At 31.9% G+C, this 25373-nt stretch overlaps 2 protein-coding genes and 1 long non-coding RNA gene across 3 annotated transcripts; all 3 read left to right on the forward strand.

Annotated features, from left to right (window-relative positions):
* The first annotated feature begins 2441 nt into the window (after window positions 1-2441).
* Window positions 2442-8262, forward strand: LOC126739637 (uncharacterized). The gene is made up of 3 exons (XR_007661673.1): window positions 2442-2588; window positions 3006-3142; window positions 8251-8262. It is a non-coding gene; the product is annotated as an uncharacterized LOC126739637 (long non-coding RNA).
* On the forward strand, window positions 8251-10019 carry LOC126739634 (tubulin-specific chaperone C). Its single transcript, XM_050445402.1, has 2 exons — window positions 8251-8372; window positions 8674-10019. Exon 2 carries the CDS (start codon window positions 8898-8900, stop codon window positions 9894-9896), a length of 999 nt encoding a protein of 332 aa, XP_050301359.1. The 5' UTR covers window positions 8251-8372; window positions 8674-8897; the 3' UTR covers window positions 9897-10019.
* Window positions 10020-10877: 858 nt separating this feature from the next.
* LOC126739633 (integrator complex subunit 11) lies at window positions 10878-21173 on the forward strand. Its single transcript, XM_050445401.1, has 9 exons — window positions 10878-11140; window positions 11221-11453; window positions 12941-13286; window positions 13344-13541; window positions 13592-13755; window positions 13812-13946; window positions 18370-18501; window positions 18557-18770; window positions 20843-21173. Exons 1-9 carry the CDS (start codon window positions 11028-11030, stop codon window positions 21096-21098), a joined length of 1791 nt encoding a protein of 596 aa, XP_050301358.1. The 5' UTR covers window positions 10878-11027; the 3' UTR covers window positions 21099-21173.
* The last annotated feature ends 4200 nt before the right edge of the window (window positions 21174-25373 follow it).

A 25373-nucleotide genomic window follows, 5' to 3' on the forward strand; every position in this document is an offset into this window, starting at 1 on the left:
TTTGTGATTGTACCATGATGACTGCAAACCGTCATGTCTCAGATATTATAACATATACTTAGGTACGTCTAGTTATATTTTTTTATTTATTAGTAAGTATATATTTATTTGGATTTGCGCGCCCCTCCATAGTCAAATGTCACGAACCGCCACTAAATTACCCATATCATAATTTAATAATAACTTCCTCCGGATGACGTAAAAATTCCGTTTCCTTCGCTTCTGTCCTCTTGTTAACGAATCACCTGGAATTCTGTTTATGTACTCTAAAATTCGATTTCTACAGATGTTGTATTTCTTTAGTCGATGTAAAATTGCGTAAAAGTGACAACGACGATACATATAGAAATACGATTCCAAAATTCACAGAGTTCCATTACAGGAGGATTTTCCCGATAGTGCCCAGAAAAACCGAGATATCGACCCCCAAAGTTTGGGATTTTCAGTTTTCGGGTATACCCCCTCGTATCGAATTTTTCACCAAAAATTAATATCTTTCGAAATCGAACTAACTATACCATCGGCTTGCTCGCATCATCTACATCGCGAAAACACCGGGTTATAAGGGGATTCGAGCACTTTGAATATTCGAAAAAAGTCCTTTTTCGACCTCGTTTTTGAGCCCAAAAATAGGACTGGCCTCAGACAATGAAAGTAATGTATATAATGTGACAAAAAGTCAAGAGGATGAAATTTTGAATAGTGGGTAAAGAGGTTTGTTCCGCCTCAGCTTTAAAAGACCAAAGAATCGATCTTATCTTGCAAAAGTAAAAAAATACTGCCTCCGATGTAACAATAGAGTGTAAGTAAATACTTCTTAAACATTGATTTTTTATTATGTGCTTAAAATTTTATTTTTGCGGCTTATATTGAGTTTTGCGCTTCACCTCTTCTCGAATTCACGAGCCGCCACTGTTCAGGAGCGCGAGAGAGACTAAGGCCCGGTTGTACAAGGACAAGCAGTCGTTCAACTGAAGTTCTACTAAACTGCAGTTCTTCGTTGAACGTAGTTCACAGGTTTGTATGTTGTTCCAATATAAGTTTAGTTAAACTAGGTTCTATTTAAAGTCTGAAATGGCCACATAAAAAAGAAGAAAAAGAAAAGAAGAACCTAACTTATTCATTAAAATTAACTTATTTATTTACTTAGTTGTTTTTTGTCTGTTGCCGATTATTAGTATTTTTTGAATACAACTATTTTGTGCCGCCTTGCTGTTTGCTGTTTGGGTTTGCTTATCTGACATGGAGAAATAAATTAGGGCAAGAAATTTCTCTGTGCGAGAAGAAAATGTTCTTATTAATTTAGTAAAGAAATACAAGGAAAGCATAGAATGTAAGAAAACGAATCACAAGAATAATGAAATTAAAGCAGAGGCCTTGGAGAAAATTTGTCAGGAATTTAAAAGTGTTTTCGGAGAGCCCCTTGGAACTGTTACATTTCTAAAAAATAAGTATGAGAATATAGAAAAAGGGCGAAGCAAAAATTTATAACAATAACTGCAAGCGAGAGTGATATCCATGAAATATTAGGGAGGCAAATTACAGGACTAACATCAAAATATGACGTTGATGCTACTGCGGGTTTTTTTAACTTGTTTTAAATCATTTTCAATCTTAAATATTGTAAAATTTTAAGAATCAATTGTTCTTCAGATTGAAAGCAAAAATGCTGACGATATTCTATCTAAAATCTAAAAATATTTTTAAAGTCTATAAATAGTGTAATTGAACTAATATAAACCATCATACTTGTCCGCAACAGATGAAATTTGTTCAGAAATTCGATCACTCTCACGAGATGTGTCTTGCTTTTCCAACCTAAATCTAGCCTTAAATTCTTTATCATCCCAAATGTTCAAATGATCCGATCTATCCCTACAACGGTGTACAATTTTATTTACTAATTCCAGAACATTTTCGTCATCCGTAATATCTTCCCAAATAGGATCCATTTTTATATTTATGGTTTATAAACTAAACCTAGGGTACCTAGTAACTAATAAATTAGTACCTCACCAAACACAATAATTATTGAAAGGCGGCTGTATTTACATAAATAAAAAAATATCAAAATAATATACTAAATATTAATTTAATCTCAAAAATTTGCTTGAACTCCCTTTGAACGCTCCAAATTGGATGTGATGAACTGCAAGTTATCGTTTGAACCAACATTGTACAACAGATTAATTGCGCTGAACCGGAGATCTTTATGAACTGTTGTTGAACGCCCATTGTACAACCGGGCCTAAGACTGCGACAGAGAAAATTTTGGGCTTAGTATATGCGTTGAACGTGCGGATTTCTAGGGTTCATGGAAAAGACGCGAGTTCTTGAGAAACGAGGAAGAAGAGGAAGAATATTATCCGCTAGTCCAAATATAGTTTAGCACACGTCTTCTGGCTGTCAGTCAACTGTCAACTTGACATTTTCATTTCTTGTGAGATATATTTTACAGATAAAAAAGGGCGAAATATGCCCAAAAATAATCGAAAATTATGCTTGTGAAACACCCAAAATCAAAATTTAAGAAGCTGCTGATCAAAGGTATTTATGGTCTAGCCTTTTTGGAAGCCGGCGCTTTTGCAGTAAGTTACTACGGCTGGACTAAAGCCAATTCAGACAGAGGTGAGTCACATTTTTCTTGTTTGTGCTATTTAGGGGAACCCAAGGATGCAGAATGTGCCTTATTTTGCCTTAAAATAGAAGAAAATCTATCTTGAGTTCATTGATTTTAGGGTATTTTGCTTATGGGTGCTTAAAATAATGTATAAAGAAAGCTGACCTTCTTGGAGATCTTTTTTTTATTCAAGACTATAAATATAGACCTAAAACTGCCTTATCTTGTGGCATACCATTAGTCTTATTAATCTAGAATTTTTATATTGTAACATATTTTTATTGTCAAGCTCTTTTTCTATTTTGACAATAATAGGATGTCAGATTTGACCTTGCAATCATAATATTCTATAAATTCTTCATATAGTGTCATAATTTTATTTCAGAAACAAGAAGATACCTAAAAGACAATTATCCTTATATATTAGAAGCTTATTACAAAGTTGGTGAGTATTTTGGTGGAGCAGAGAACAAGACGAGAGAATTTGATCAGCGGATTTGGGATGCTGAAGCATCTTTACAGGTAAATAAACACTAATAATAATCTTATTTATTTATTTATCTTTGCCAGAAAGTACAAACTTTTACACAAGTCAATATATTACAAAAAAGTATTAGAATTTAAATTATAATAATAAAACTTATTGAGTAATAAAATCCCATAATATTGCTAAAAAGCCAAAGTGGGGTGAAGAAAGTCCCCAAATAAGTAAAAAGGGTTAATAATTAAGAAATTTTTAACTTTATTTTTGAATATAATATACAGTACTTTGTTTAGTCAATTTTTGTATAGTTACAGGCTTTTCCAGAAATGAGCAATATTTTTTGCCATAAGAGATGACACTAAAACACACAGTTACCTGAAAGTGGGTTTTTCAGATTAGGGTGGTGATATATCAAATAAATGTTTCGACTCTGACATAATTTATAATTTTAATTATTAGAGTCAATAATCTATATATCAATATTTCTAAATTAATAATTTGTATTTTACCTAACACCTACAATAGTCGCCCAAAGTGTAGCAATTCTTAACTTTTAAAATGTCAATATAAGAATCAGTATAAAAGGTATTTCATTTAGAAGGAAAACAACATATTTTGTAACTTGAGATCCTATAAAACTTGTAAAAGTTTAACACTCTTTATATGCACTGGAAGATTAAATATTTGTATGCTTAGATAAAATATGACATTCCTGATTAATTTAGTTCTTGGAATGGGCAATATGATCATATTTTTTGGTGTCTTTCAGAATTAAACTCGGTCAGCTATGTTTTGTATTTTTTATATATCCAGTTTTCACTATAATTAAACAGCATAATGTCTTTAAAGAAAAGTTTACACATTTGTCTTGCAACATACATACCTGATAGCCTTTTTCTTTAAAAGTGGGTCATGAATCTCCCCTGTTTGAAGTGAGAAGTTTATCAGGTTTGGTAATGGTTGTTGGATACTCTCAAATGAATTTTAAGTAAGCTGAAATTTATTTCATCTGAACTTGACTTATTGGCCATATCCAATAAGATTTTCTTTATGTAGTTCATTAAATGCAATGGATTGCAGAGTGATATGCTATACAGGGTAATTTTTATAAGAAGGTCATGCTTTTGGAGGATGATAGGGGACGTTCAAATATAACTTTTGATATAAGACACTATGGATCAGAAATGCCTCAGAAGCAAAATACAGGGGGTTAAAGTTTTTTAAAAAATTAAGAAATTAATTTTTAGTTTTTTGACTGTTTAAGATATCGGTGTCAAATTTTCTCAATAAAGCTACCTAATAAAGATACTTTAAATGTAAAAAGTAAATGTTTTAGTTTCAACCAGTGGCGTAGATCAGATAGGCATTAGAGTAATTTTTTAATAAAAAAAATAGTACGCCAATGATCACAAATTTTAAGAATCCTTGGTTTATTTAACAGGAAAAAAGGTATCCTGCATCTTTTTCTCAAAAGGCACCATTTTATCAGAATTTAAAAATAAATAACTTTAATAAAAACTAAGGAAAAAAAAATTTATTGGATAAAGTTAAAAAATACTTAATAATAAATAATAATAATTAATAATGAATTTAAAAGGTGCTCAAAGTGGCCGCCATTTTGTGATACAGAGCCTGCAGTGTAATGTTAAATTTTCGTGAATTTTCTGAATAACTTCACTCGTATCTTTAATTTCGCCTGCAGCTACTGCAATGCAAGCCAAAAGATCATGTTCATCTGGCACAGGTGTAGAATAAATAAGTTGGTCCAAATGACTCCACAAATAAAAATCAAAGGAATTTAAATCGGGGGAGCGCGCTGGCCAAGCCACTGGGCCTCCCCTCCCAATCCAACGTCTAGGATATATCTTTGGTTCAAATATTCCCTGACAACGCGACCATAGTGTGCCTGACAACCATCATGTTGAAGCCACATTATTTGCCGAACATCCAATGGCACATCTTCTAAAAGTTCAGGCAGTACATCTCGAAGAAAAATCAAATAATTCCCTGCAATGAGACGTCTTGGCAAAATGTATGGACTAATCAAGTTCTCCCCTACAATGCCTGCCCAAACATTCACAGAGAATTTTTGTTGGTAGCCATGGATAAATTTAGCATGAGGGTTTTCAGCAGCCCAGACATGATTGTTTCTTGTCTGGATGTCTGGGTGTTCAGCCCCTTGTTGAAGATACCAACAAGTGGCAAACGCGAACCTATTAGCATAGTCTTGGGGCAACAGATGTTGAACCTTTTGTTTTTTAAATGGATGAAGGTAGTTATCATGCAAAACTTTCCAAACCAACGTTTGGCTTATCCTCAGGTGATCAGCAATTTTTCGGGTACTTGTATTTGGATCCTCTTCAATATTGTGAAGTATTTCCTCCTCAACATTATCACGAATAGGTCTTGCACGAACTCTTATACTCGGCGAATCCGATGAGTTCGTGCGAGACCAAATACCGAAATTAAAGATAGGGGTGAAGTTATTCAGAAAATTCACGACAATTTAACATTACGCTGCAGGCTCTGTATCCAACAAAATGGTGGCCACTTTGAACTTAATTATTAATTATTATTATTTAGTATTTTATAACGTTATCCAATAAATTTTTTTTTCCTTAGTTTTTATTAAAGTTATTAATTTTTAAATTCTGATAAAATGGTGCCTTTTGGGAAAAAGATGCAGGATACCTTTTTTCTGTTAAATAAACCAAGGATTCTTAAAATTTTTGATTATCAGTGGCGTACTATTTTTTTTTTATTAAAAAATTACTCTAATGCCTATCTGATCTACGCCACTGGTTGAAACTAAAACATTTACTTTTTATATTTAAAGCATCTTTATTAGGTAGCTTTATTGAGAAAATTTGACACCGATATCTCAAACAGTCAAAAAACTAAAAATTAATTTCTTCATTTTTTTAAAAACTTTAACCCCCTGTATTTTGCTTCTGAGGCATTTCCGACCCATAGTGTCTTATATCAAAAGTTATATTTGAACGTCTCCTATCATCCCCCAAAAGCATGACCTTCTTATAAAAATCACCCTGTATATCATCAAACATGTTGATTAGGTTCAGACCATGAGATTGTTGTATTGTTGGCAAATGCTATAAAGTTCCCCTTAATGCCTTGATGTATAACAAAAATAATATAGGGCCAAGCACAGAACCCTGTGGAACTGCATGTTCTATTGAGCATTTATCAGAATCATTACCCAAGGATCTAACTTTTTTTTTTCTACCTAAGAAGAAAGATAACTAATGAACAATTCCAGAGCAAGACCTATAAAACCATAGTTAAAGAGCTGAGCAGATAGTTAATTTAAGATAGATAGTCAGACTCAAAAAAATAGAAAACAACCTATTTATTATTAAATTTTTGGATTCTATGGTTAATTCTAACTTTATGGAGGGTACTATATGAAATTTGAAGTGATATAAGCCAAAAAGGGGGTGTTGAGTGTTGCTAACTCAAACCCAGTTAAAGACATAGTGTCTTTATTAAGAAAAACATTTCATCATAAAATCCAGAAATATAATAATAAATAGGGAGTTTTTTCATTTAAAAATGCAATATTTATAAGTCTTGTTTTTTCTGATGATTTTCAAATTTTCTTAGCTAAAATACATCAGTTTGTTACCTTGAGTTTATTGAAAAAAAAACTGTAATACTCATAATGTCAATATCTTTTATATTAATGATCTTATAGAATTGATTTCCTGCCTTAGACTAGCTTATGCTGATGATCTGAAAATATTCTGGTGTATCAATAGAATCTTGGACTGCTTGTTCTTACAGAGTAACTTGGACCTAATTAGGGGGTGGTGCAGTCGAAATCAGTTTGTCTTAACATCTCGAAATGCTGTGTGATCTCCTTTCACCTAACCAAGGATCCTGTTTTGTTTAATTACAATATAGACAATCAAATCCTCTGTAGAAGTACTTCTATTAAAGATCTAGGGGTTGTATTCGACGATAGGCTCACATTATTCGTGCGACATATTGAACACACAGTGACCTCTTCGTTGAAACTTCTGGGTTTTGTCATTCGAAATAGCCGACTCTTTAGCAACTCAAACTCAATAAAACTATTTTACTTTTCCTTTGTTAGATCAAGACTGGAATACGGTTTCTTGGTGTGGTGGCCTTTCTATGAATGCCATGTTGGCTACATCGAGAGTGTTCAGAGAAGGGTTTTAAAGTTTCTTATGTTTCGTGAGGATGGAATATATCCTGTTAGGGGACATGACCATGATCTGATGTTAGGTAGATTTAATCTGCAATCTCTGGCCATGAGGAGAAAAATTCTTTTTGTAACATTCTTATGGAAGTTGGTCAATAATCAAATAAATTCTCCTCCTCCTCTCTTGAACGATATTCTATTTCATGTACCACAATTTGCTTCTAGAGCAAATATCACTTTTGCTTTAGATCGCGCCAGAACTAACATTAGGTTTCAGGATCCCGTATATCAAATGTGCAGAATTTTTCCCTTGTCCCATGAATCCCTTTCTTTGTTCATTCTAATGTAAATTTACATCTCCTTTAATTTTGATATATATGTGATGTCACTATAGTAATTTAAGTTTTCCTTATTTTTCTTTCTTTTTGTTATTTAATTTATAGTAATTTAATACTTGTTTACACTTTCAAAACATTAATTGTAGATTTTCCTGTAAATGGGCTTTGCCTGTTGGAAATAAACTGCTAAATAAATAAATAATATGTACAAATATAATAACATTCAGAATAAACATCAGGGAATAAAATTATAAAGATAACCACCGTACCAGATGCCCACACTTTATAGAAATCAACTATTTAAAAAAATTATGTCTTAAGGTCAATAAACTTGCGATAAAGATAAAGTTTTCTTGGAAGATTTTCATTAATTATGAAATTTTAGATATTACCTATACTTCTCTCTTCTCTAATATGATTTCTTAACAAAATGTAAATTTTAAAAGTTTCCATAATTTGATGCTTATTAAAATGTAGTTTGGACTTAAAACTAAGTATTAACTATAATACCTAAACTTGATTGTATTCAAAGTATTACTATCTATACTTACTTATTAAAAGAGGATTCTTTTATATTTTTAAAAAATATTGCATTAGAAGTGATTGAATATAATTTTTTCAGAATTAATGGAACCTACTAGAATAGTGAAGTCAATATTTTGGCTCACATCGTTAACAGGATTTGGTTATTTATTGATGCTTGCTACCACACCAACTCAGGAGACATTAAAAAAAACTTCAAAGGTAATTTTTCCCTAAATATAAAACTTATAATTAAATGAAGTACATCCTCTAAAAATAATACTTATATAATAAATAATTAAAGGTATTTTAATAGTTTTTCAAATATTTTTAAAGCAAAATCCATTTAAATTACCCTATAATACATACTCTACTAGTTTTAGGACTAATTATTATTACATTATACCCAGTTCCCATTAAATCAAACTTAGATTGAAATATTATTCATAGGATTGCATTAAATTGTGATGTATTATGTTTTACAACCAACATTTATGACCGACAAGAAACCTTTTTTTTTCAGGATTATCCAGGTATAGAGGGTGACAGATCCAACCGCAAGTCAGACAAGTTCATAAATGTTTTAGAAACTGCCTCTAAATCAGACAAACCATTTTACCGATTGTCCAAGAAAGAAATTGACGATCTTGTGAAAAAATAGTCACTATTTAGAAATTAAGTGTTTTGTAGTAGTTAATTTATAGCTTTTTATAAAAAAATTAAAAAAAAACTTTTGCAAAAATAACCATGGAACTAATCAGTGATAGTGTAGATAAAATTAACACTCTTAAAAACAGAGAGCTAGAGAGGAAGTTGAACTTACAAAAGAAACAGGAAACAAAGAAATCTTTTATGGCTGAAAATGAACAGATGGAGTTTTTCCAGAGAACTTTTAATGAGAAACAAAATTATATTGAGAGCCTTTTAAAAAAATCACAGACCCTGTCAAAAGAAGAGTTGCCAGAGCACTTTAACACTATTTCGAAGGAAATCCTTATGCTGCAAAAATACGTTGCGGCTTCAAACTTGTTTTTGCGTAATTATTTCTTGCAAAAATGCCAAAACGTGTTGCAAGAGTTGAGCTTGAGGGCTCAAGAGTTAGAAAATGATCTTCTGCCCAAGAAAAAATTTGGTTTTAAGAACAAGGCAAAAGGAAATGACGTTGCAAAAGGGGCTGATACCATAGACTTTGCCCTTAAGGCAGCAACGAATGGAAACGTGAAAACTCTAAAAGAAAATTCACTGGGGATCGAATGTGGCTTTCACAAAAGATCTAATGAAACTTTAAGCTTGAGTGCCGAAGAAATTGCCAAAAAAGACGTTTGCTTGGAACACCTTACAAATTGCACTGTGTACCTCAAAGGTTACCCAAGCACTTTGCACCTTAACCACTTATCAGACTGTAAAATTTTCTCTGGTCCAGTGTCCACGTCGATTTTTGCAGAAAACTGCTTTAACAGCACCCTAGTGATAGCTTGTCAACAGCTTCGCCTCCATGCCTCGACAAAAGTCGATATCTACCTACACGTGACCAGTAGGGCGATTATGGAAGATTGTAACAACATCGCTATTGCGCCGTACAATTGGAGTTACGATACTTTAGACACAGATTTTGTAAATGCAGGGTTGGATAAGGAGATAAACAATTGGAGGTGTGTGGATGATTTTAATTGGTTGAACGCGGAGATGCACTCGCCTAATTGGAGGGAAATGGAGGAGGAGAAACGGGTTAAAGAGTGGACCTGATGGTGGGACATGTGGGCTGTGGGGGTCTTTTTAGTAGCAATTTTTATACTGTTTGGCAGCGTTTGTATATAATGGTTATTATAGCTTCTTTTGGATATTTAATAAACTTAATATTTCATTGGTTTTTTGTTGTCTTATTTTCAAGGTGACAAGTTTAATTGAGCTGTATTGCGTGATGATTTTTAGAAAGGTCTTTTATTGATTATAAATATAAGAAAATATGTACAAAATAATCAATTCAGGTCCTTTGCTTACAGACAAACGAATGATCTGTTCTCCCAGCTAAGTCACTAAATCGAACTTAACCTAAGTATGTTAATCAAGTACAGTAAGGCGAAGTGATAGTAGAAAAATGTTGCAGCAAGTTTTTACCTCAACATCTAACAATAACACCTTAAAAAAAGTTAGTGATCAGGGTAAAGCATCAAAATGAAAACAGAGATGATAATCCAACTCCTTCAAGGTCAAAACAACCAGTAATTAAATATTTCTAGTTGTAGGTAGTAGTGGAAGTGGGTAAATAAATCAGTTGACTTGTTTCATGTCTTCTAATTCACATCTTAACGAATGGTAAAAACGCTATGGTATCAACACGTTTCTTAAAGCTTGTACGTTACAGCTTTAACTCACTTAGAACTCCATAATCGAACGATCATTTTAAGTGCAAAGTTATAATTCTAAGGCTCCTTGCTAGTGACTAAGTCAGTTCCCTACTTGGGTAAGCAGAAGAACAAAGAAGAGAGGATACATATAAGAAGAAAGCAAAAAAATTAAGAAGGAAAAAAAGGAAGAAGAAGAAACTCGACTATATATACCAAGAACACTGCTTACCCCCCAATCTACGGACCCAGCTCCCTCTCTATATACACACATCTCGACATAAGCGTTAAACGTCCTGAGATTCTAGGGTTCATGGGTACAGCCAAAGTAGCTTAGACCAAAATAGCCTTACCGAACCCAATAGGCACTAGACAGAAGAAGAAGAAGCACCATAACCTCAAAATATTCCATACCAACTTGTTTATTTTTATATTTATAAGATTTAAATTCCTCTGGTGTCCTTTTTCTCCTAAATTTGAGTAATTTATGTGACTGGTATAATGTTGTGACTGTTGTTTCAAAAAAGTGATCATGCCAGAACTGAAAGTGACCCCCTTAGGGGCAGGCCAAGACGTCGGTAGAAGTTGCATCCTTCTTTCCATGGGAGGCAAGAACATAATGCTGGATTGCGGCATGCATATGGGGTACATTCTCAACCAAATTATATCCGTTTAATATATCAATGTTATTTAAAAATATCTAAATTGTCATAACAATGTTTTAGATACAATGATGAGAGAAGGTTCCCAGATTTCACCTATATTACCCCAGAGGGGCCCTTGACTCCATTTATCGATTGTGTGATAATTTCACATTTTCATTTGGACCATTGTGGGGCTTTGCCTTACATGTCTGAGATGGTGGGGTATAATGGGCCCATTTATATGACCCATCCTACTAAAGCTATTGCCCCTATATTGCTTGAAGATATGAGGAAAGTTTCTGTAGAAAAGAAAGGTATGGTTTCCAATTAGTTTTCTTTAAATATGGAGTTGACTTAATTTTATTTAGAAATTGCTTGATTTTGTAAAATTTTTATTTAAATACTGTGCCGTTAGAAACCATACACTTGTCAAATGCTGTATGTGAGAGTAAACAAGAGAATAGTAAATAGATCTTAGCAGCTGTTTGGGAACAGTATAAGAAAGTCATTAAAACACCCACTACTGCTGCATACAATTTATTTTATTAAATTTAAATGTGTTGTTCCCAACTAAGAACTTCATAAATCCAAAGATCAAGATATTTAATACCAGTCAAGTCTTTAATTTATGAACTTTTAAAAGCATGGTTGTTCATTTGACATTTTTTGTGAAACAAATATATCATATCTAATTTTTCAAGAAGACCTAAGTTATATTTGATATCTTTTATATTTTTAATTGAAGAGCTGTTATAAACCAAAAGTTAACCTTAAACCCACTGTCAAGAAAAAAACTTATCTAGATAGTGATAATTGTTATTTGTTTATTAAAATGGATGAACATAAACAAACAACAAGTAAGACTCGCTTACCTCAGTATCCAGTCCTGAGGTCTTTTTTTTTTCTTTAAATTTATTATTATTGGGTAAAGATGAGTTAAATGGTTGATACCTTATTTTTGCCAATATTATGGTGTTGCTGTACAAACTAAAAAATTAATGCCAATTCGGCAATATACTATAAACAAATTTGTTCTGCAGAATGGTCTTATTATACCGAATAAAGACAAAACTTTTTTAAAATAAAAAAAATTCCTTTAAATCTGCAAATTCAGGCAAACAATACTTGGGTCTGCTTTTAAAGATGGGAGCTATTCACACAATGAATAATTTTCTAAAGACACTACCTAATCATAGAATTTACACAGATATCTTATAAAATACCTTACCAGACATTTAATTCATCACAAATGATAAAGTACACAAGTCATCAACACCAGAAGTAACTCCTAAATACATTTGAGCGATTATGAACTTTATATCAATTTCAAATCAGAATTTAATGGAATTATTTATAATACAAATAACTTATACAATGCACTAAAAAGTACATATGTGTTTAATTATACTATTTTTCTTTTTTTGCAATTTTTTTCAGTTCTGATGTTTGTTTGTGATTAAAAATATGTAATGATATGTAAAAAGTGGCTAGCCCCATTTATTGCTTTCTAGTTTTTAGTTTATTGCTTAGTTTAATCTATCAATTCTAGAGAAGGTGTCCTAATATCAGCAAAAGCTGTACTGGACTTCATAATAATAAGAAATAATAAGTATTTAGCTTTTAAAAAAAAACAGTGAAATCTCTTATATTCCTTAATTTTTTGTCACTCTTGTTAAACAAAGGGGCTACTTTTCATTGCATTATTGCTCTCTCTAATGACAAATTTACCATAACAGCTAAGTAAAACAAAAACCATATATTACTCTGAGTCGCATTAGAATGATAATTTAATTTGCTTTAGGGGAACAAAACTTCTTCACATCCCAAAACATTAAAGACTGTATGAAAAAAGTGGTTGCAGTAACATTACACCAATCTGTAATGGTTGATAATGAACTCGAAATAAAAGCATATTATGCTGGACATGTGCTTGGAGCTGCAATGTTCTGGATAAGAGTGGGGTCACAATCTGTGGTCTATACAGGGGATTATAATATGACCCCTGACAGGCATTTGGGGGCAGCCTGGATAGATAAATGCAGGCCTGATTTGCTCATTTCTGAGTCTACTTATGCAACCACCATAAGAGATTCGAAAAGATGTAGAGAAAAAGATTTCTTGAAGAAGGTACATGAGTGTATTGATAGGTAAGAAAGTGGTCTTTAACCATTATTAGTATCTGCAATTTAAGTTCTGGATTTTAGGGGTGGTAAGGTGCTTATACCGGTATTTGCACTTGGTAGGGCACAAGAATTGTGTATTTTATTAGAGACTTATTGGGAAAGGATGAACTTAAAAGCGCCCATTTATTTTGCTCTAGGGCTGACTGAAAAAGCCAATAACTACTATAAGATGTTCATTACATGGACAAATCAAAAAATTAGGAAAACTTTTGTTCGAAGGTATAAGTTAATATAAAACTGTAATTTTATAACTATCAAATTATTTGCAGGAACATGTTTGACTTCAAACATATAAAACCATTTGATCGTCAGTATATAGATAATCCAGGCCCGATGGTGGTGTTTGCCACCCCTGGCATGTTGCATGCTGGTTTGAGCCTTCAAATTTTTAAAAAATGGGCTCCAAATGAAAATAATATGATTATAATGCCTGGTATTTTTCAAGTTAATTCTAGCTAAATCGGTTGTCTAATTCACATATATTTACAGGTTTTTGTGTCCAGGGTACTGTTGGGCATAAAATTCTAAATGGAGCTAAACAGGTGGAGTTTGAAAACAGGCAGATGGTGGATGTCAAGTTATCTGTGGAATATATGAGTTTTTCAGCTCATGCTGATGCTAAAGGTAGGATTTTTATCATAGTACTTATCTGGAAGATATAGATTCCTATATTGAAGGGACTTTATAGTGGTTAAAGATATTCTTCTTTGTATGAAAACAAAATTATTTTATTGGAAAAAGAGGCATATTTTAAATTCAAATAGAAGTTATACAGGAGGTTACAAAAACCAATAATTTATCGTTCTTTATAATCGAAATACAGTGGTTTAGCAAAAAATCCACATTTTTAATTCACTTATAATTTTTAAGCAACCCAGAATTTTTTCCACCTTTGGGGCACTTACTTATGGTGGCCTACCTGAAACTTGGGGCTGAAGGGGCTACCAAAATAAAAAAATTCAGGTCAGGCTTTGATAAAATTTTCAGGTTGACGTAATAGCCTAAAAAATCAGGGTATTTTTTTATTTGTTTGTCAAATAAATCAGAAATTAATAAAATTTTTGGGTAAAACAACTTATTTTCGGTGTTCTGGTTGAATTTTATTTCAAAACTCTAAATCTGAGCGTAACTTTTTTTTCAAACTTTTGCCTTGAAATATAATCCCATTTTCGGTCAAAAACTTGGCGTCATCAACAAATTTGCTTAAAAATGAATTAGCATTATGCGGTTTAGAATTGCCATAATATAACCCTGCCTGATTAACAATTTTACATCAAAAAAGACTTTTGATAAAATTTGCTACCTGTACTTTTAAATAATTTAAAGTTTGTTTGTTAATTTTGAGTTTGAACACAAATTTCCAATCCAAAATAAAAATATTTCCCTGAATCTTGTATATTTTTTACCTTTTTTTTTTCGTTAACTAATTAAGAAAGAAATATATTATGTCATGTAAAAAATGTATGGCTCACTTTCCGCAGAAAACGTTCATATGAAAGTTTTAGCTTGATTTTAATGAGTCCAGAAATATTAAGGGTAAATAAATCAAAAAAATCTGCATTTACCACTTTTTTGCCAAGCTATAAATTTAGGTAAATCTAGAACTGTAAAAAATATGTATAATTGTTTTATTAAAGATTTATTATATAAAAGAATAAATGTAAATTTTTTAAAAAAAGTAAGAGAAGAAATAAAAAGAAAGTATTAGTTAGGTTTAGAATCGTATTAATTTTTCATGCTTTACTTAATCAAATATTGAACAAACACGTAGAAAAAATCACAATTTTGCTCTATGCGATTCATGGTTCTCAAAACAATTTAGTTTACAACTTTGTAATAACCTCTGAGCTATTTCGCAATTCATTGCACGCTTTCACTATATAGTAATAGAAATGGCATTTGTGGGGTATTATACAATAGTTAAAGAAAACTGTTTTTTTCTTGCCAACTGTTAGAATTATATTTACATCTTCTGGGCTCCACAATGGATAGACAGAAATATTGTTTAACCTTTTTTTTTCCATTTTTATAAATATTCGTAAAAAAATAATAAAAATTTAAATTAATGTAAAGACAGTATGCATGTAGTTTCAAGAAGGGGGGGAAAGGAAAACTTTTAAAAACGCTTATCAAAGTCGTAGTTCTCTCTCGTAAAATTAAAAAAAAAAACACATCACAGGATTTTAAATGTTAACTTAAATTTATATTATTTTTTCACAAATATTTACAAAAAATGGAAACAATAATTTCTTTCTATCTATTGAAGATGAATTAAATATAATTCGAAACGTTGACAAGTAACAAACGGTTTTCTTTAACTATTGACCAATAAAATATCACTTCTAATACACAATCTTTAGTCACAAATTCTCAAGAATATCTACGGTAATACTCGACAAAATTAAAATCAGGCGGATTGAAAATCCCATTTATTAGGATTGCCTCTGCCTGTCCAGATATTTGGGAAATTGTCATTCAAGAGGTCACTTACAGTTCATTTGAAATATGGGGAAACACTATAATGTTCAAAGTAAATTCTTATAATATTTATACCTGCTTCAAAAAGCAAAATTACACTTTTGACCACTAAATTCTTAAATAGTTTAATAGCTTATGACAAGGCCTTTGAAAAAATCGCGACCTTTTACTAGTATTTTTATTAATAAATAATTAATAATAAATAAATTAATATTAATAATTTTTCTTAACTATTTTTATTTTTCTGCTTCAAAAATTATGTTAAAAAGAGAGATACTAAGATCATAAAAGTAGAAAAAAATCAAATTAGTGAGTGATTTTTTCAGCAGATGAGAATTTTGATATGTCTTGGCAACTTTAATGAAAAAATTAAATTACAAGACAGTTTTAATTTAAATCTGTATATATGTTGTATATCTTATATTTGAGGTTTGTTATATATACAAACAAAGAAATCCTGGTGAGCCTGCAAATTTTAGACCTATTTCTTTATTGTCTACTATGTTCAAATTGGTGTTGATCTTATTGGTAGAAAAGCTGGTCAAAAGCCGGACGATAAACTTTCTAAAGCTAAATAACATTCTTAGCAGGTATCAATTTGGATACCAAGCAAAGGTAAGCACCGGTGATGCTATCTATAACTTTCTTTTCGATGAACGGATGTGTAGTTTCCGCAACAGTCTTTTGCGATTTGTCACAAGCATTTGATTCTGTCAGTCATGAGGTTCTGTTACGGAAGCTCCCACCCTATGGCGTCAGGGACATAGCACAAGCTTGGTTTGCCTCCTATTTAAAAGATCGGTGTCAGCCTGCGTTTATTGGTTCTGTTTGTTCAGGGTATGACTCAGTAAATTGGGGAGTCTCATAGGGATCTGTCTTAGGTCTAGTGCTTTTTCTTCTGTATGTTAATCATCTAGCAGACCTTGACATTCAGGGGAAATTTACAGTATTTGTTGACTATACCACGATTTTATGGTACAAAGCTTAGACAGCAAGTCTCTGCATTTTTTTCTGCAAACACATTTTCAGCAATTAAAGATCTGGTTTGATTCGAATCTCCTGTCGTTAAATGCATACAAAACTAAGGTTATGAGCTGTAGGTTCTGAAGAGAGTATCTCTTGGGGGTATTACCACAGCATAAAGAAACCAGCAGTCGCACTTCAATAAAAATACATTGGCTTGAATAAGCGAGTTCGGTGCATGTGTACTAACGCAGGCGCGGCATATTTGCTTATAGTAGGGATGCCGCTGACACTCGCTACGGTCCACGCGGCTTTTGCCTTGGCTAGAGCCGGACTTAAACATTTTTTTAGATATTATTCTCTTGTAAAATAAAAATACCTACATAGTACAAATATTTATTTTTTAACATTAATAAAGTTCATACATTAACAAAATATTTAAACAAAAATAAACATCGCATTTCTACATCTAACAACGACGATATAGAAAATTTTGTAAAAACGCTATCAAAATAGTCACTAAGTACGGCGCTGAACTAGGCGATACACCTATGAATACAGTTCGATAAACAGTGAGCTCGGCATCCGGAGAACATGGCTAAGGATGCTATTAGTTCGCTTACATTTTCGAGCGGAGTGCAACTGCTGGTTTCTTTATGCTGTGGTATTACCATCAAGCAACACAGAACCATCAGTTATCTTGATTGACCATAGATGAAAATCTTGCTTTTGGAGAGCATATCGTTGGTCTTGCTAAGGTGATATCTTCAGGCCGTTTTGCGGTAAGGTTAACAACTGAGGAACTGGTGCATCGGTTGGTAGATCTATTTATTTTGCTTTGATTGAGTCGCGTATTAGGTATGGTATTGGTTTCTGGGAAATGCTCCCCGCTATCTTGTCCAGTCATTTCTAATTCTGCAAAAACGGGCTCTCCGGTACATTACCAGGGAAAACCCAGAGAGTATTGTAGACCTCTGTTCATCAAAGAGAGTGTTCTTATCGGCGCGAGTATCTATATACAGGAAGTGGATAGCATATCATACAAACATCGTCATAAATTCATGACAGAACATCCCAGGTACGTGACAGCTCAAATAAACAACTTGCATCTGCCTATTCCTACATGTACTTTGCGGCAGAAATATATCATCTATGTAGGCATAAAGGTATTTAATCATGTATGTACCATGCAACATTAAAAAGCCAACGCCAATAAATATATTTAGACAGCGACTGCATACACTCTTAGTTAATTATATGTTATCATGTGTACATGTATTTATTTTTATTCTGTTCTGCATTTTAATGTATGATGTTAAATTTGCTGACAAAAATTGTATTAATAATGTTTCTATATTTTCTTATTTTGTACACTTATTTATAGAGTACTGTCTGTTTTATTATCTACAGGTAAAGTAGGTATTTTTAATAGCTTGGAGAACAATTATTCATTATTTTAAAGAAATAAAGCACATTTTGACTTTGTTTAATTCATTGGGCAATCTCTTTGTTAGTTGTATTTAAAAATTTATATTGTAACTATTTTTCTATTGTGTTTAGAGGGATTTTAAGTGTTTTTTTTTTAATTAGTATTTGTATTTTCTAGGAATAATGCAACTGATACAATATTGCGAGCCTCGTAACGTTATACTGGTTCACGGTGAGGCTGAAAAAATCGCATTTTTAAAAGAGAAAATCCAAAAGGAGTTTAATATTAAATGTTTTAACCCGGCGAACGGTAAGTCTCGTTGTCAGTAGTAAAAGTAACTATTTTAATGATGTGTAATGTTTAGGGGAAACGAACGTTATTTCTACTCCAGTAAAAATCCCTATAGATGTTTCTTTGCCCTTATTAAAATCGGAAGCGAAAAAATTTAACGCTCTTCCACCGGATCCTAAAAGGCGGAGAATTTTACATGGAGTTTTAGTCATGAAGGACAGCAATATCTGTTTAATGGACGTGGATGATGCCTGCAAGGAAGCTGGTATAAATAGACACGTTATCAGGTGAGAAAATATATTTTTTTAATGTCCCTCTCTCTGGTTTTTATTTATTTATTTACATTTATTATACTTATTTCGCTGCTTGTTTTTTTTTATATTTCACATTTCCTGCACGTGTACACGATACCTCTTCATCGCTTTATTTATTTATTTAATTGTTCAGTTACATCTGTATGCGCATAAAATTTCCATCGAAAATTATATGTATATATTTTGGATAATTGTAGTTTCTGAACGGCAGCGCCACAGAGGTTAATTTCTACCCTGTGCGCACGGTTTTTTGAAATTGATAATAATGTATGACTAAATGTATTAATTGTTATCAATAATTGTAAATTATATGATGAATGCATTTATTTTGAATTTGAAATGAAAAACTATCGTATCGAATCGTGAAGGTACCGGAAGATGCATTATTTTTCATATCTTATAAGATATCCCAACAACATTATGACAGCTATCATTTCAGTAATAATTCTATTTTTGATATCAATCGTTTTCAACCCTTATGATGAAACTCAAATTATTTATCATAATAATAATGTTTTTGATTTCACTAATGTCAAAAGTCATATCCTAGCCAATGAGATCCTAGGTCATTCTTCTATATCCCCACTCAAACCATTTCTTTGATCTCTAGGAGTCTTAAAGAACAGGCCTTTGAAGAAGGTTGAGTTTTTGGTACTTTCGCCGGTTTTAGTGCAATGGAAAGTTGAAAACTCACCTTTTTAGGTATTTTCGTTAATTGATACTAAATATCATACTGCAATACAGCGCGGGGTTATAAGTGGTGTAGTTGTATCCCAACTTTTTCAAGGTTCTTTGTTTAGTCTCCGGTTTTGCGTTCCTGAGAAAAGGCCAATTCCATTGATAAGTCCTAAGATTTTTACCTATTATAATATTATGATACTCTACATATTACACATGTAATTTTATATAAATGTACTCAAGCATACAGTTAAAGTTTAACCATTGATGGTTATACCTACTTACTGTATTGGCGATTCCTTAATCTGGGTATTCTTTCACTTTCAGGCCTTTGTTTCTTGATATGGTTTTGATCTACTACTATAAGTAGATGTTTATGATGTATAGTGAACCATACAGTCAGTAAACGATCTAACTAGTAAACCGAAGTCATATCATTTGTTGCTTTATTGACATTTGTTAGCTTTACTGTAGTATATTATACTAAATACTAACCTCAAAAATTCGTTTTATCACCCCCATTTTTAGATTTCGCTGCTACACTGTTGTTTTGAATATTATCATAATAATTAAGTGTATATTAATTATTTCAATATAATAAACCGTAAGGTATCCTTGTAAACTGGGTAAATAGGCCTATTCCTCTATCTCAAATAACAGTATATTAGATTCTACCATTGATATAGATTATAGACACTATATTTAAGAAAGGCAGAGCTTCTTTTTAAAGTAATTTCTATAAAATCTTTTTAGGGGTGTTAAGTGAGACAGGGGACTTTTAGTATAAACTCTGTGTTTTACTGTTTCTCTCCTGTGTTTTAAGGTGCTCTTACACTAAAGCTGTAATTTAATAGCAGATAGTTTCATATCCAAAGTAAAGGGTTATTATTATTATTGTTAATTTATTTCTTTTAAGTACATTATTAATTACACCATAATACTTGTAGATAGTATTAGTTTGGCTCAATATAATTTATTATATTTAAAAATGTCCCTGTCTATTCTTCTTTGTGAGATTTTCTTTCAAGTTTATAGGTATATGGCTTTCAGTAATTTCCTGTTTTGTTGGTCATTGATATTTTATTATTCATCTGGGATACAACAGGTGGCGCTTGTTTTTTATTGAACCCATGCCACTCTTCCAAAGTGGTTAGTGCTAGTCGGCTTCCCTTTGAGAGGATCCATCCCTGAAGCAGTCACTTCTATCTCCTTCTCTTGGTTTCCTTCTGCCCATTTTCTAGTACTCACTTTTTATACTTTTACTATCCCTCTTTCGTCCTGTTATGACCCATCCGTCCATCCAATTTTGCATCGTTTATCCAAATTATTAAAAAAATTGGCTCGAATTTTTACCTTTTATTTTGAAGGTTTACCTCGACAAAAACGATCAATGACAATGGTCCGGCCGTTTCCACGGCGCATAAACTCCACGTGCTACTTACAGAAAAACTTCCGCAGTGGGGAGTGACTTTTTCAGAGGGAGAGATTTCGGTGGAATCGGTTTTGGTAAAAGTGGAGGGAGAGGAGGATGAATCGCAAAAGACCGTTTATGTGTCCTGGACCAATCAGGACGAGGATCTTGGCAGTTATATTTTAAGTCTTATTAATTTTATGGAGCAGTGAAAGAGTGTTTCGAAACAGATTTGTGATAAAGACTCTTTAAATAAAAGTTTACTATAAATAAATTATCTTTTAGTAGTTTATTTTTTTATTTAATAAAACCAAATCGAAATCTTTTAAAATGGCATAGTTATCAATTTTCATCCAACAGACATGTTTCTTAAAAAAATATTTTTTCTCTAACTAAAATAGAATTATGTTAAGAACTATTAACATATACTAACTTACCAGCTATACTTATTCCTGACACTAAAAGTCACATATTCAGTTTTCTTTTAGGTTTTTTATAGCTATAAAATATAAGATACGATCGAATTTTATTATATATTTATGGTGCAATATAGCAAAGTGTTTTTGGGAATGCAGTCTTAAGAATTCTAACATTAGTATGTACTGAGTAAGAATATTAGACTGATATGACGTTGTAATTGATCTTATACATGATAGTTCTTTATATTCATGGCGTTTTGTGCAGAATTAAAGCATTTTTAAAATTTAAACATTAATTGTCACATATTTTAAAATCTGCAATTTATCCAGATAGATAACCACCTTATTATACAAACTTATTTACCTTTATTTTTAATCCTAAGTATAATAAAATTACAAAAACAAGGGATTTCTATTTTTGTAGTTCTATTTATTTGCCTTTTCCTTTCTATTCGTCCAAATTATTAATACGCTAGTATAATGTCGATTCCCTTTGAAACATTAAACTGTATTTCCTTGGAGAAAAGAATTATGATTTTTTCACGACCTGCAAACTTTTTACATACAGAGTACGCCATTTATAATAACAAAAATGCCATTAAAATATTTTAGTTGTATATTCTCCAATGAACCTGCCATGTTTCCAAAATATCAATACTTTCGTTTTTTAGTCCATCGATGTAAAAAGGAAGACATTTATGTCCCAAAAAAATAACAATATAGGTAATTACTAGTATGCATAGTTCTGGGGCACAATAGGCAGAGCTGCCCGTGTGTCCACCTATATAAGCACTATGGAAAAGTTAAGATGATTCAATAATTAATCAATAAACAAACAAAAAATGTATGTACAGTATTAATAAACCAGAAAAAGATACAAAATTAAAATATACTATTGAAACAGGATATACCATGACACATGCTTTCGAAATTATTAAACATTTATAGATCAATCTTATTTTTCATTTTCATGTAATTTATAGCATGTCTTCTTTCTTTAGAAGTATACTTAATATTTTAGGTAGGTAAACGAAATATGTCTTTGAGTCGAAGCAAACGAAGTGTGTTGAGCTTTTTGGACCTTGTTTCAATTTAGTAATGGTTGAATATGCTGTGGAATTTATATATACAGGGTGTCCGGAAAAAGGAGACCAATCCGTCGGCCATAAATAGGGTGGACCAAAATAATGCGACTTTCGTTATGCCATTTTTTAATTGGGCGCTCGGTATTCAATATACAGGGCGTCAAAATAAGAAATATAGAATCGTTTTTTTAAATAAGTCGAGTGTTTCAAATTGAAATCCGTTTACGGATTTGCTATACCTTGCAGGGCGCCACCTGCGGTATATCGCATGTGTTAAAAATACCAACACTTTTTTGTTTCCCTGTATAATAAAGTTCTGGTAAAAAATTCTAATTATCCAATCTATTCTTGTAAAAAAAGTATTCTTAGTAAATGTCGGCCTGAGAATCCGTTTATTAGATATCTTAATTTTAAAATCTAGATACTTCTTTCTAAACAAATTGGCTGACCTCGGGATCCAGTAACTTTTTACGTATTGTCAAAGTAACAAATTTAAACGCTTCTGACACTCTCTACAAGCTTCTCAATTACTCCTAAAATAAATCTACGTTTTTTAATTACATATTTGCATTTGGTGTGTTTTCTTACAACTTATAAAACCATAATGGCTCATAGACCAAGAAATATACCCTTTTCCAAAATGGCGGATATGTTTTTGATGTTTGGAAAGTTTTAGATGTTATTGTAAACGGTAAATACCCAGACATTCCCAAATCGATTTCATCCCAGAAAAAATATTTTTTAAATTTGATTAACTGCCTAAGGCAGACTGAAAGTTTCATCGAAAGACAGAAGGTTAATCGCGGCGGACCTCCTGTGGTGCAATTAGAGCAAGAGGAAGAAATTTTATGACTTGACGAAGAATCACGAAACATTAGTACTAGAGAATTGAAAAAACCGAGACACATAATATTTTACGGAGTTCAACAACTTTACCCATTTCATCTTCACCCGAATACCCGACGATCCCGAGGCAAGACTTGCTTTTTGTACATGGTTATGTGAAATGAATAATAGAAATGTGGATTTTATAAGGGCGATGCTGTTTACTGACGAGGCCACATTCACGAGAAACGGCATGACAAATATCCATCACATCCACGCACACATATTGGCTGAAGAGGGCCATAGTTGAGACAGATCATCAAGTGGGCAGGTGTTCTGGATAATTTTCTTTTAGGACCTGTCATTTTACCAGGTAATTTGACTGGTGATTAATTTTTGTTTTTTCTACAAGAAATGCTGCCCGATTTGCCTCTAAATTTAAGACAAAATCTTTGGTTTCAACTCGATGGTGCTCCGGCTCATTTTGCTATAAATATTAGGAACTATTTACATCAAGTATTTTCTAATCGCTGGATTGGTAGGGATCGAGATGGTCTTGTTCCGTAGTCACCCCGTTCGCCCGACCTTATACCTTTGGATTTTTCAGTCTGGGGATGTATGAAAGAGTTTGTGGCTATGGCTCCGATTTTAAACGAGGATCATTTAAGGGAAATAATCATTGCAGCTGGAGAGTATTTCAGGTTGAAACCAAATATTTTTCAAAGCCTTAGATTTTCATTAATAAAGAGGGCTTGTATGTGTATACAAACGAATGGAGGTCACGTAGACAAATAATTTAGGGTACCTAATTATTCTATGATTTTTATTATAATAAGTAATTTAGAAAAAATAATTTACGTTTATTTTGTTAACTTGTTAAAATGTATCTAGATTTTAAAATGAAGATATCTAATAAACGGATTCTCAGGCCGACATTTACAAAGAATACTTTTTTTACAAGTAAAGATTGGATAATTAGAATTTTTTACTAGAAGTTTATTATACAGGGGTACGTATATATATATATATATATATATATATATATATATATATATATAAAAAGTATTCTTTGTATATTTTTTTTTCTTATATATATATATATATATATATATATATATATATATAACGTTTTTTGTCTTCTCTAAATAAGGTTAATGTTAGGTACATTTTATTTTTTAACAATGTGGTTTTTTTTTCATATTTTTCAGTTACAAATAAGGGTTTTAACACACTTTTGCATGCAGCTCTCCAGGTTGTAATAATATATTGGCACTGATTCCACTAAGGCTTGATACATTTTTTTTAATATAATGTACTTGAAACCATATTCCTCAAGTCATAAAACTTGAACAATAATCCTCTAATTTTTTTATTGATAAAATTAATGTGCTGTTGCCATGTCATGCATTGATTAAAAAATATGCTTAAATACTTGGTATTATAGTTGGAAAGGTCGGACGCCCAGGGAGTACCTGATCAACTAATAAGATCATATTGGTCAAAGAGATGTGAAATGTGTTGTTGGCTCAGATAATACTGCAACATTATACATATATTATTATCAAATAAAATTATTCATAAGGTGCCTTACGGGGATCAGTCTTATAATCCTCTCTTGTATACAACTGAATTTCCGTCAATTACATCTAAATATATGATCTTCTACGCTGATGACACTATACTGATGTCAATACCTAACAAAACTGTGTTAGTATGATCGACAAAGATAGATAGTTCGGTCAGCCTGGTAAAGGATGCAATATTTTTCTCACAATGGTTTGCTACTTTAGTTTGCAAAAAAAAACATTTTTCAGTTTCTATTTTCCAACAGAAATGAAGAGCAGAGTTAACTTCTTTCAGCAGTGATGGTATAGGCTCTTACCTTCGGTGTAAGTGGATGGGTGTCCCGATTGGAAAAGTCATATAGTAAGTTTAAAAATTGTAAGTAAAAAAGGTATTTTTGTAATTTTAAATTTGATTTATAATACCTTTATAACTTAAAACCAGCATGAAATAAAAGCCAATACCAATTTAAACTGATATTAATACTTCAACATGATTGAATATTGTAGAATTAAACCACAATATGTTTATAAAAAATTTAGCACAATTTTAAGTTCTGTTTATGTAATTACAATTCTTGACCAAAAAAAAATAA

The sequence above is a fragment of the Anthonomus grandis genome, chromosome 8 (assembly GCF_022605725.1).
Source record: "Anthonomus grandis grandis chromosome 8, icAntGran1.3, whole genome shotgun sequence".
NCBI classification, from domain to species: domain Eukaryota; kingdom Metazoa; phylum Arthropoda; class Insecta; order Coleoptera; family Curculionidae; genus Anthonomus; species Anthonomus grandis.